General features: G+C 34.4%; 1 protein-coding gene across 1 annotated transcript; it reads right to left on the bottom strand.

Moving 5' to 3' along the window:
- Nucleotides 1-5,372: 5,372 nt before the first annotated feature.
- On the bottom strand, nt 5,373-9,557 carry LOC131159616 (U-box domain-containing protein 4). The gene is made up of 2 exons (XM_058114651.1): nt 8,997-9,557; nt 5,373-6,484 (listed from the first exon to the last, which is right to left on the bottom strand). The coding sequence occupies exons 1-2, from the start codon at nt 9,293-9,295 to the stop codon at nt 5,638-5,640; spliced, it is 1,146 nt and encodes a 381-aa protein (XP_057970634.1). The 5' UTR covers nt 9,296-9,557; the 3' UTR covers nt 5,373-5,637.
- Nucleotides 9,558-12,832: the final 3,275 nt, after the last annotated feature.

Below are 12,832 nucleotides of genomic sequence, written 5' to 3' on the forward strand. Positions count from 1 at the left end.
ACTTCTTAACCGTTTGGGCGCCCAAAGTGTTTTAAACACAATGGGTTCGGTCGCCTGACCTCTCACATTTTTTCTTATTAAGTCCATTTACACTTCAATTTGTTCCCCTGATATTATAAGTGATTATGGGGACTATTTTGTGCATTTGTGTAAGGACCTAAGGTCTATGAGGACACCAAAAAATCCAGCATCGATCAACCGAAGGTTGATCGAAGGGTGATCCCTAAGGCCAATCTACAATCTTTGAGCTTATAATCCTACATGTATGATATGCATTAATATTACAGACCTGAATTGACCAATAATATAAATTTCAACAAAAGAAAACTTCAGGGTCTTTATACTTTGAGTCTTTATGTGCCATCAATTTATCTACTAATATATACCTGCACACAAACTCAAAAGTCATCAAATATCAAGAGTATTTGTCATTATCAAAACCGGGCATGACCTATAAGGTCAACAACTTGTGAAGCCAGTGGGCCAAAGCAAACAATAATTTAATGGAGTTAGACCCAAGACTATTACATTCGATATTAGAACAACCCTGGTAGTACTATCATGTGGGTGGCTTCACCTTGGGGGTACTATCATATGAGTGGATCCTACATAAAGGTGTAACCTACTTTGATGAGGATGTCAGAGATTGGACGGAAGAGCCTGTCATAGTCTCATATTGGATGTGTAGTAAGGAGATCACTTTTACGAGGACGTCAAAAATTAGACGAAAGTGCCTATCATGATTCCACATCAGATGTGTGCTAGGGAGATCTTGGGCTTATAAGGAGAGTTTGGGATTTAACTATGTGAGACACTTTTTATAAGACAAACCTGTGAGGCTAGTGGGTCAAAGTGGACAATACCTCACTGAAGTTAGACCCAATACTGTTACACTTATTAAGGTGTTATCAATGAATTACATTACTTTAACATTTACCATGTGCTTGTCATTTGTTGTCATGAACTACTTATTTACTTTTTATTTAACTATTGTGAATGTGTTCTTGTGGGAAGTCATGGTAATCTTTAGTTGACTAGTTAACTAAGGGTGCTTTAACTAGTATCACATGACTTTTCAAAAGGTGTGAAATATTTGTTCAGTGACAATTGGTATCAAAGATTGGTTAGTTTCCATATAAATTCAATTGCCTTCATTACGGGTATGCTAAGAATTGGTAAGAGATCATGCCAACCAATATTGAGAGAATTGAAGTGCTAGCGGCGTAGGTTGATACAACCAATAATGTGGCTATGGAGATGGTCAAATTGATGCTTTAGATTGAGGGATAAAAAAAGTATCAATAGAGTTTTATGGTGGAGATGCAAGAGGACCTCTATGCAATGGTAGAAGCTTTACAGGCTTAGATGGCGGATCTGACTACAAAGATGAACATGTGCCAAATCATGCACTTTGACTATTCAAAGGGATTACACAAGATGATGGTTCATATGAGAATGGAAATTGACTTTGTTTCTTAAATTGATGGGAAAATTACGCTTCAAAAGCTTGACAATTCTCTTTTGGGAGTTTTGATTATTGATTTACAGTGGCTAAGCCTTTCCTTGATCTACTAAGGGTTCTTCATTATAACTTGTAGAACTTTGGCTAATGGTACTTGATGTTTAAAAGGGTTCTTCATAGGCTTTTTAGGGCAGAATAATGGTAGTAAAATATTTTTGGTCTTGAGGAGAAAGACCACTGCACACGAACACTGTTGCCACATGGTGACGCAAATGGTGTTAGTGTGCACTGACACTATAGTGAGCTCCACTCGCTCTACGATCTTTGTAGTTTAAACATTTTTTATGCCTTTCCCCCCTTATTTTGTGCAACTCTTGAAACCTCAACAAGATATGGTTGGGTTGTTCCTTTAAAAGTTCTATTTAGATCTCTTACAGAGCGTTAATATTTCCTTCAAAATTTCTAGCTCTTGCCAATGGGCATGGTTTAGGAAATCTTGTTTAGCCTATCCTATGCTTCCCATTTGACTCACCAAATATCAAATAAAAGTGACTTAGTCAATCCTAATCACTTCAAGCCTATGAAACGAAGATACCCATATATAACAAGTTCTCTGACTTATTTGGGGAGTGTTCAGTTTACTCTATTTATTTGGAGGCTTTATTGTTGATTGATGTAGAAGTTTCAAGAGGTGTGAGGATGTTGGGACATTTTTGTGGTGGTGTATAGTTTATAGGTACTTTAGGTGGATACAATCTCTCTCTCTCTCTCTCTCTCTCTAGTAGGTGACCCTTCATTTATTGATTTGGCTTGAGACAAGATTATTTTCTTCACATAAATATGGATTTTCTCATAAAATTGTTATGGAAGTTTTGTTTTCTTTATTATTCAATGCAATGGGATGGTTTTGTTAGCTTAATTCCTATTTCTTTTTCTATTAGTTTTCTTTTGGTTAGCTGTATTTTGTTTTAGAGGATCTCCTAGCATATTCTTCCTTCCTAAAATTTCCTTTGATTTTTTTACTAAAAGAAAAAATTTAAAGAAAAAGCTTAAGGGCATAATTCCATTTTTGTGGTAGTTCAAAAGTAGTATAGGATGAAAAAATTTTATTCCTTGCAATAAGACTTTTGATACTTCACGTGTTGTCAAGCTATTCACAAAAGTTGTGAAACTACCTATTTCACCAAGAATGTTTGGTAGAAATGAAAAGTGTGTTGCTTGCTCTTGGATGACATTTTAAAGTTGAGTGACTAATTTTATTTTATTTTTTATTTTTGTTTTTTACTCTTACTCGAATGGTTAAATTAAAGTTTTTTTTTTTTTTTTTTTTCATAATTGGGGTGATTTATCTATCATTATAAGAGGAAAGCATGCACTTGGACATGATATCTCCTCTCATTAAGTTTGTTTATAATGATTCAGTGAATAAGTCTACGGGCAAGAATTCATTTGAGCTTGTTGTTTGATACACACTTAATGCCTCTGTTGATCTTTCTTCTTTTATGACTTTATGGCAATTATTATGAGCCCATTGATTCTTCTGCACATCATACTCATAATTTGCATATTGAGACTAGACTCAAACTTGTTACAAGTAATATAGATTATAAACTTCTGCTCATGTGCATCATAGGGTTAGAGATTTTAATGTAGATGATTATGTAATAATTCTCGCTTTCTTTTGGGGCAAGAAAAAATAAAAAATCGAATCAAACTGTGAAATTAAATAGAACTAAACTGAAAAATTAGTGAACCATTTTTTCGATTTGTTTCAAACTTTTTAATTTTTTCAATTCTCAATCCAGTTTCGATTCAACCCATTCAATAAAAAAAATAATTAAATCAAATCCATAAATTATATATGTCTATATATATATATAGAAAATACTACTATATATAATATTATATAAAATTTCAACAATTTAAAATTTTAAAAAGTTGTGCAGCACTAAGATTGATGCTTAAATTTTAAAGATTAGTATTTTAAATTTACATGTTGATTATTATGAAAAAAAAAAAGTATATTAAATTTTTCAGTAATTTTAAAATTTTAAATTATATTTATCGGTTCAATTTAGTTAACCATTAGGTATTGGTCTAAAAACCGATTAGCTAAATTTTAATTAACCATTTTTAAAATTTCACCCTAATCAACTTGGTCAATTGGATGAAAAGAAAAGCCAACCCTAAATCATACTATTGAGAATATGGTTTGGTTTTGCTTGGGTTGATTTGGTATTTGGGTGGAATGGATTAGTGTCATCATTATAAATGTTGTATTTTTAATTAAATAAATTTAGATCATGTTTGAAAGTATGAATTTTCAGGCTTGAATTTAGATTTATATAAATTTTTAAAAAGTTTTAATACAATTTCATACAATTTATTCCTCTGCTTCTCTCTGCTCCCCTTAATTTTTCTTCTGCTGTCCCCCCACTTTTAGTTTTCTTACCTTTCCTCAGTCTTCCAATCCTGCATCAATATGACGTAAATATATATATATATATATATATATATATATATATATATATATATATATATATTAAAAATTGGCGACCTCAGGATGCTACCAATTAGTCAAGAATGCAAATATATAAATTTATATAAATTTGATGCTCTTGGAAGCAAAGACGAATTCACCATTCACCAGACACCAGACTGATGCCGACTCCCAGCCCATCAAACTTGAACTTGAAGCTTGTAACTAAACTAAGAATTCTAACCCCCAGGAGCCTTGAGGGACTTCTAGGTCATAGCGCAGACTTCTCCAATCCTGCTTTTCAACCTAAAACCACTCGCCCATATTTTTCAGCCACGGAACTCTTACTGCTGATAGAAAATTTCAAAGTTGTAATTTAGGTATGTCTAGCCTTGAGGGACTTCTAGGTCATAGCGCAGACTTCTCCAATCCTGCTTTTCAACCTTAAACCACTCGCCCATATTTTTCAGCCACAGAACTCTTACTGCTGATAGAAAATTTCAAAGTTGTAATTTAGGTATGTCCAGCTTTCCTGCCACTGAGCAGGCCAAATTTCAGACAAAGTTCATGGACAAATCTAAACAATATTTGCATAATATAATACTAAAGGGGACAGTCCGGTGCACAAAGCTCCCGCCTATGCAGGTCCGGAATAGAGGCACACCATAATGGATTTCTACACCTCGAACCCGTGACCTCTGGATCACATGACGACAACGTTACCGTTGCACCTAAGCTCTCCTTCCATAATATAATACTACATCCTCAAATTTCTGACAAATATCCAAGAAAACCCCTAGAAAAATTTGTAAGATGCAAAATAAAGCTCAAGAGGGTTGTTTTTATTGGAGTTTGCATTGCATCTGAGGGAGTTTTTGGTATCACTCAAATGCTCAAGACGTTATCTGTTATTAGTCAGAAATTTCATATTCATCAGAAAATTCAATCAGTATTTCTAAAATTCACCCATATATAAATGGGTAAATTACACCATTTATGAGTCCCTAAGGTTTTCCCCAATTGCCTACTTCAAATTTAAACTATAATTGTTTTTAAGCATTGAAATCATATTTAGGTTAGTTCAAACTCAGCTGCAATAATTAAGACTTGAAGGGCTTGCAGTGTAATTTATCAAACAAAATCTTCATACCTGTGCAAATTTTAGGATGCCACCCAGACACATCTAACTTTCAAACACCCTTGGGTTACTACTCACCTAACATTTCCTGTTCCACAGTTTCAGAAGTGGTTAGTAACAGTCCACGTTCTAAGATTGATGATCACACAAGAAATCTCAATTCTTTCTTTGACATTCAGAATACTTCCACAGCAATCAAAGTAGGCACAAAAGAATGGGAGGGTCTTGCTCATCATATCTTCAGTCATTCCTGCAGGTTGAATATATGGCATCATGCAGAGTATGCAGCAATATAAGAGAAAAAAACCTTTACTGATTCTGTAACATTTGATACAAGAAAATTTTTTTACAGACCAACGAAAAAACTATGATTCCAACAACATACAATCTGAAGTTTATTGACCACTGACCAGTCACTCGGTACCATACATCGGCCTGGACTGGCATTCTCCACTATTTCTTATTTCTTTTCCTAATATGGAAATGTTAATCTCACAAACCCAAATAAGAGAGGGAGGGAGAAAAAAAACAGAAAACTGACAAACCAAAACTAACATGTCAAAGAAACTTAGTAGTACAACTAGAAATGGGAAGATCACTTGGGGTGCATACCAGAGCCCTTTGCTGTAGATGTCTCAAGCTTTGCTCCATACTAACCTGCACCATCTCGGCTAGCATTTTCTTTGCTTTCTCAGATTGCTCATCGCCATCAATCTGAGAGATTATGTTGCATACAATACTCTCTAGGGTGTCGGCTTGAGTTTCGGTCCTTCGGTAAGGAGAATCCCTCAATAGCTGCAACAGCAATTGTGCTTTTGACTGAGAATTAGGTGTTCCTTGAACAGTGAGCTCAAGAAGACCGGGGATTACGCCTTCTCTAAGAATCGGTTCCCTATATTTACAACGATCAATCTGACACATTGTCAGCAGTGCCCCAAGTGCATGCTCACGACTTTGGAGAGACCCACTCTCGAGCACTTCAACCACGGCAAGCACTCCGCCATCTTCAGCTGTCAATGCAGTTCTGCCCTCGTCAAATTCCACCAATGACTCTATAAGCGCACTACATTTTTCAGCTGTTTTTGAAGATTGTTTACAGGTCTTAAGCAAATTAACTAGGGGGGGTATCGGCTTTGCTTCCAGAATGATGCTGAGATTATTCAGATGTGTTGAGAGATTGTAAAGAGCCATTACAGCATCCGCCTTGGCTTGTAAACTTCCATCCCTGAGGATTCCCACAAGGATAGGAATCACCCCAGAAGCACTTATAATTGGCTTGTTAATGGCAGAAGCAGAAAGGGTGAGCAGAGCAGCAGTTGCATACTCCTGCAGGGTTGAACTTTCTGACTGAAGAAACCTGATTATTGGTTCAAGGGCCCCAGCATCCACAATGCTTATCTTATTTCTACAAGACAAAGAAAATAATAATGAAAGCTGAAAAAGCGAATTCTACAGTATATAAAATAAGTGGACAAAAATATTCATTGAAATCAGCAGAAAAAAGGAAAGCATATAAAAGCAGTAAAACATAATCCACCCTGCAAAACTGTACCGGCTTAAAAAATATTGCTATAAAATCATCATTTTAATACCTTTTGAAATTCTAGCAAAAAAGGGCAGACAAGCATTAAATCAACTCATGTACCTAAACCAAATAAAGCATTATGGCAGGTCTCAAATATGTTCGGTTACAACATGGGGTTATTTGGGCACATGAATCCTACTCCATCCAGGTATATATTCTGTTGAAGCATAAACCATCAGATCATTAATAGGCTTTGGATGCCCAATCTAGGGAAATAACTAGCAAGCAGCGATCTTCCTTTCTTATATATCTTAGCATATCCTGTCAGTCCTGCCAGTGATCAACTATTTTGTTTCATAAGATTAATAGGTACTGGGAAATAAATAGACCAAATGAAGAGGGGGAATCCTTTGAAATCATCTAAAACAATTAGCAGGAAACCAGAGGTCTAAACTTCCAATGGTCTATAAAAGTGACTAGCTTCAAATCAGCCAAAAGGCTATTAATTAGAAATGATGGTCCGAAGCAATATAAACCAAGGAGATACAAGACATCATTGGGTGAATTATAGCTTGCTGCCATGGATGAAAAAAACTGTGCTCCGTGATTTTCTAGAGTTGTCATGGATAAGAAACTATAAATCATCATGGGTGCACAAGTGGGTGAAACAGATCCAAGATCCATATTCTGATATGTGGACTACAGAATTCTCCTTTGATGTTGTTGCATAAGGTCAAAAGACAAGATTTTCAAGAACTACCATAAGTAACGGAACAGAAAAAGAATATAGCAATCGCAAATGCATAATGTTATTTATTGCCAACATCTCCGGATGAGAAAAAGGGAGGCATCTATAGCTGCTTCTGAAGTACAAAAGTGACAAGGAAGCAAATAATTCTCAAAACAACTTCCAAGTTAAATCCACCACACTATACTGTTATCAAAATTGTCCAAACAGCTGTTCTTCTGGAAATCTGTGACGCTCTAACTCGTAACCATAGAGAAGCATGTTAAATTGTCAATTAACCTAATCTGAGAAGCAAGTTAAATAGTTGACTAACCTAATCTAAAAAGCATATAGATTTTGACTCTTAAGCTATGCCATCCAATAAAATAGAACAACAATAACTCTAGTAAAAGATAACCTTAAGAGGAAGTGAGGATCCTTATCTCATCGTGGAAGAATAGAATCTCTCTCACGAAACAAACACAATATAATAATTTCAAATAGAAAATAAAAAGTAAAAGGAAGAAAAGAGAGAGAAGAAAGTATAGCATGCCAAGAAAATAAACAGTCACTCAAAGATAAATTGGCTTCAACCGCATGGCATCCAATTCTGTTCCAAAAAAGAGAGAAATGATTCTGAAGCCAAGAATGAAACGGGAATCATTCCACAATGCTTCTAAAAAAATTTAAGAATCTACTTTAACATATTAACAACTGCTTAAAATTTGTTTTTCTTATGTCTTTCCATTGGCAAACTGTTATACTAGAGTTCCACAAAACAATTTGGGATCACGAGCTAACAAGCACTTGATTTGTATCTTAAAATTACGTTATAGTTTGGTTGGTGAGGACACACAGGAAGGCAAATACATATGTTTTAGAGAATAGACTTGAGATTGGGTGAACTCAGAAAATTAAAGACAAAAAAAATCATATGGCTTAATTTTAATTAAGTTAATTCTTTTCCTTTTTTAAAAGAGCAACTTATTTTAAACTTAATGTTCATAGAAGGAATTTTCACCCGTTAAACTGAGTTTCTGTCGGCAAGCAAATAAAGCATAAAAAGAAAAAGAAAAAGAAAAAGAAAAAGAAAAAGAAGGGGATGAAAGAAAAGGCGAGATGGTAGCATTTTGAGTTTCCCAGAGAGACGAATCCGAAGAAAATATCTGACGAAAGGAGAACAGAAACCCTTATATCGGCTTAAAACGTTCACCGACAAAAGCATCAACTCCGTAATAATTTCAAAAGAATCAGTTCAAAAAATAAAATAACTCGCAAAGCTTAAAGCATCCAATTCTAGCAAACTAATCAGCTAAAATTGTTGAGAAATTTAGAAAAAAAGAAAAAGAAAAAAGCCCTGCAACCAATAACAAATTTTCAAGCCAATCCATTTCGAAGAAGCAGAAGATTAACTGAAAAAGCATAAAGCATCAAATTCAAATCAAACATCCAGAAACCCCTAAGATTATTAATAAACTTGAACAAACTCCATGATCTAAATCAGGGCCATTACGAGCACGCGGCTTCAAAAAGAAAAACAAAACCAAAAAAATCTTAAGGCGAAAAGTCTGCACATAACTCTCAAAACCACAAAAATCATTCCCAAATATCATCACTTACAACCAAACTAACAATAATTAATAGCAACAATTTTGAGAAGCTTACTTTTCGTCTTTGACGGCGAGGTTGAGGAGGGCAAGGAGGGCGGCCTCGTTGCAGAGGAGCGAGGAGGAGCAGAGCATGGCGACGAGTGGGTGGACGGCGGCGGATAGCTGACGGCGAGACCGTTGGGAGGTCTTGGTGAGGCGTCGGATCTCTCGGGCAGCCTGAATTTTCGAATCCAGGTCGTCCGATTGGATCAGCTGGAGGACCTGATGCACGGTGGAATTGTGGCGATGACGGAGAGGGGTCCGAGGAGTGTCTGGGTCGGAGGGCGTGCCCGGAGTATGGCTCTCGAACTCCATCTACGGAGGTAGAACTCCACTTACGAGGTAAAGCGTAGCCGCAGGGAGCGCGAGAGAGACGAGAGACAGAGTGGGAGAGTTGGAGAGAGAAAAAAATCTCAGCATTTAAAGGCCAGCGTGAGGGGAGAGAGAGAGAGAGAGAGAGAGAGAGAGAGAGAGGCGTAAGGTTGAGAGGCATAGGGGAAACGTGGGGTTGGCGTTAAGCAACGCACCTAGAACGAAATTGGGGCTGCCCCCACTACCCTCATCACCCCTCTCTCTCTCTCTCTCTCTCTCTCTTCGTTTGGATTTTTATTTTTGAATTGTTTGTCGCTTTGGGTTCGGTAAAAAGTGAAAAAGTTTGGGGACAGTTGCGGGTGGAAACCTTTTTTAACATTTTAGGAAATTTAATGTGAATATAATATTTTCTTTTTCATATTTACTTTAAAATTAAAAGAAAGACGTGTTAATTACCGAATATGATCGAAGAATAATATAAAATTATAAAAATGAAAAGTTAGATTACGATAATTTATCCGAGAATGGAGAATTCTCGTGTCACTTTTGATATATAAATTTTTTATACAAATTAGACAATTTTTTTCACTAATTTGATTGGGTGAACACTAATAGAAAAATTAATATTAATATATCAATGAATATTAAAACTAACCATCATATATTTATTGTTGAGTTGATTTTGTTTAATGTTTTTCTTCTCACAATTAGAAAAATCTTAATAAATTATTTGTCATTAGTTGCAAAATTTATTAAAATATAATTAAAATTCTAAAATATTTTCATAAAGCTCCCATTATCACCTAAAAACCATAAGCCTAGAACACTACTCATAGCTAGTATTAGTTAAAAATTAAAAAGCAATATAAAAATAATAATATTATTATGTCGTGATAATAAAATATTAAATATATTTTAGTACATAATCCAATTTGACGACACACATGCGAAATGCATACGATTTTCATACCACATTGCCCACTTTGTTTTTATTCAATTCGACTATGATGACATATTTTCATGTTGAATTTTCTTATTTATGGTGGTTGAAGTTTTTAAGACCTATATTTAATAAAAAAAACATATTTTTTAGTAAATTTTTATGTAAAAATATGATTATTATTATTAACATTTAATCACATGAGTCCAACAAAAATTTTTTTGATACCATTAATATTTAATTTTTAAGAAAAATATTTGAAAAATGTCATGGTTTGAATCTCTTGAACCAAATAGCCTCTTGGAAAACGTAAATATCTATTTGTAATATTGTAAATTCATAGACCGCTTTAATTGAATTTTAAGAACATTGCGCCATATTTTACTCTTTTATTTTTTTTTTGTGATGTTATTGTACTTTTGTCTTTTATTTATTTATTTATTTTTTCCATTTTGTTTTTCATTAAAGACAGAGTCCCGAGATGGAGGAAAAGAAGGTTCGAAACTCGTTTAAGGTGTTAATTATATACTTAATTTAAGATTTTATTTAATTATAAATAAGGCATTAAACTTTTTTGGAAACTTTTTAATTTGATAAAAATTAATGCTCAGCTTCTAAGTCCAAATCAAGCCCTGAATTAGTTAACTAATTAAATTTAAGATTAATTTAAGCCATTAAGCACTAAATAATTTGCAGTTTCATATTTATCTATTTAAACATCTTATTATGTATGTTTCCTTTTTACCATATAAACCCCTAAATATTCTGAACCCATTTAATTATTTGGATATTTAAAATATGAAAACAATAGGGAAATTACCTTTTAAAAATTGCAAAAGTTAAAAGCTATATATTACGAAAACAAAATTTAAAATAAGGAAAAATAGCATATTTTGGATTGTAAAAAGAAGCCTAGCAAAAACTCAAAAAGATTTGGAGGAAACCAGATTGTTTCTTGAAAAAACTTCAAGAAAAAAAACCCAAATCGTTCACAAACCAAAGATTGTAGATAAGGTGGAATCCCTCATTCTACTTTATTAGGCAATGCCTCGATAATCTAAAAAGATTAAAAAAATTGAGTGAAGAAATGAACATATTTTAGACACCCAATTATGTTCGGGATAATTTTTTTTCAATTACTTGGAAAATAAAAGGCAGCAATTAAATGAAATTTCTTTTTTCTTTTTCTTTTTTTTTTTTTAGTAAAAGAGGGCGGCTCCTCCATTTATTTATTAATATACCCTCACTTTTGGCCTAGAAATACTGTGGTTACAAGTTAAAACAAACCAACCAAACCTAAATATAACTAATAAAGGAGATAAAAACACAAAAACAACCAAACATAAAAAACAAATACACAAAATGAAACTCTAAAATTGAACTAACGACGAACGGCAAAGAGACACCCACCTATCCATCTGAAGGTCTTTTAAATAATGTGGTAGAATGTGTTGTTATTCGTAATTTATATTTCTTCACCCTTCTCTAGATTATGGATTGAGCAACGAAATTTAGACTCTTTATTTTGCTATTTGAGGGTTTAATTGTTTTAATTTGATCAAATAGGAAATTATCCATATTTAGATTGATGATCTTTCCTCGTCTTGAGATGAGTTAGAGTTTGCATCTAAACACTCTTATGGGATAATGAAGAGATTTCTTTATCTTTAAAGGGCATTTTTGAAAATAGACTACAAGGACAGCATGTAACCTTCCTTTTGATGATAAAAAAAGAAGTTATGGCCACTCCCAAGCACACACATGTTCAAAGAGAAGAAGTATATGTTTAGAGAGAGAGAGAGAGAGAGAGAGAGAGAGAGGAGAGAGCGAGTGGAAGTCGTGGCATTAAAGCTTGCTGCTCCCACACTAGTTCTTCTCACAAGACCCCATTGAAGAGCTTGAGCTTAAAGAAGGAGGAAGTTATGGCCACTCCCAAACACACACATGTTCAAAGAGAAGAAGTATATGTTTATAGAGAGAGAGAGAGAGAGAGAGAGAGAGAGAGAGAGAGAGAGAGAGAGAGAGAGAGAGAAAGCGAGTGGAAGTCGTGCCATTAAAGCTTGCTGCTCCCACACTAGTTCTTCTCGCAAGACCCCATTGAAGAGCTTGAGCTTGAAGAAGGAGATTAGAGAATTGAGTCCCTTGAGTTCTTGAGCCCCTTGATCTTCAACCATCAAAGAAAATAAAGTATGTTTCATTTTCATACATACATGCATGAATGCTATTTTGGATGGATTACATATTTTGAATGATTGTTGTGAGATTTCCTTGGATGCTAGAATGAAGATTGAGAGTTTTATTTCAATGTTATAACCTTGACTTTGATTATAAAGGTGCGATTTTTAATCATGGCCATGCCTCAAAGTATTTACCTTTTTTGATTAGATCATGTGTTAGTTGTGAACACTCGAGCTGAGAGTTGTTACTTAGACGAATGACAGTGTATGGGTCAAGTTTAGGAACAATTTGTAAATTCGGGAAAGGTAGATAATGGAGTTGTTTTTGTGTGATTTCCATGTACACGGAGGTTTCTAAGGGATCATAGGCATGATCTAGGGTAAGGGGAAGGCTAATGGAGGCCATAATACACTTAAAACATT

Source organism: Malania oleifera, chromosome 7 (genome assembly GCF_029873635.1).
Source record: "Malania oleifera isolate guangnan ecotype guangnan chromosome 7, ASM2987363v1, whole genome shotgun sequence".
NCBI lineage: Eukaryota > Viridiplantae > Streptophyta > Magnoliopsida > Santalales > Ximeniaceae > Malania > Malania oleifera.

What these genes read in the sequence shown, in the direction of transcription:
- LOC131159616 (XM_058114651.1), bottom strand. Translation starts at nt 9,295, where the DNA reads ATGGAGTTCGAGAGCCATACTCCGGGCACGCCCTCCGACCCAGACACT. An exon ending in CTCGCCGTCAAAGACGAAAA is followed by an intron (nt 6,485 to 8,996) that starts GTAAGCTTCTCA and finishes TTTGTCTTGTAG; the next exon opens with AAATAAGATAAGCATTGTGG.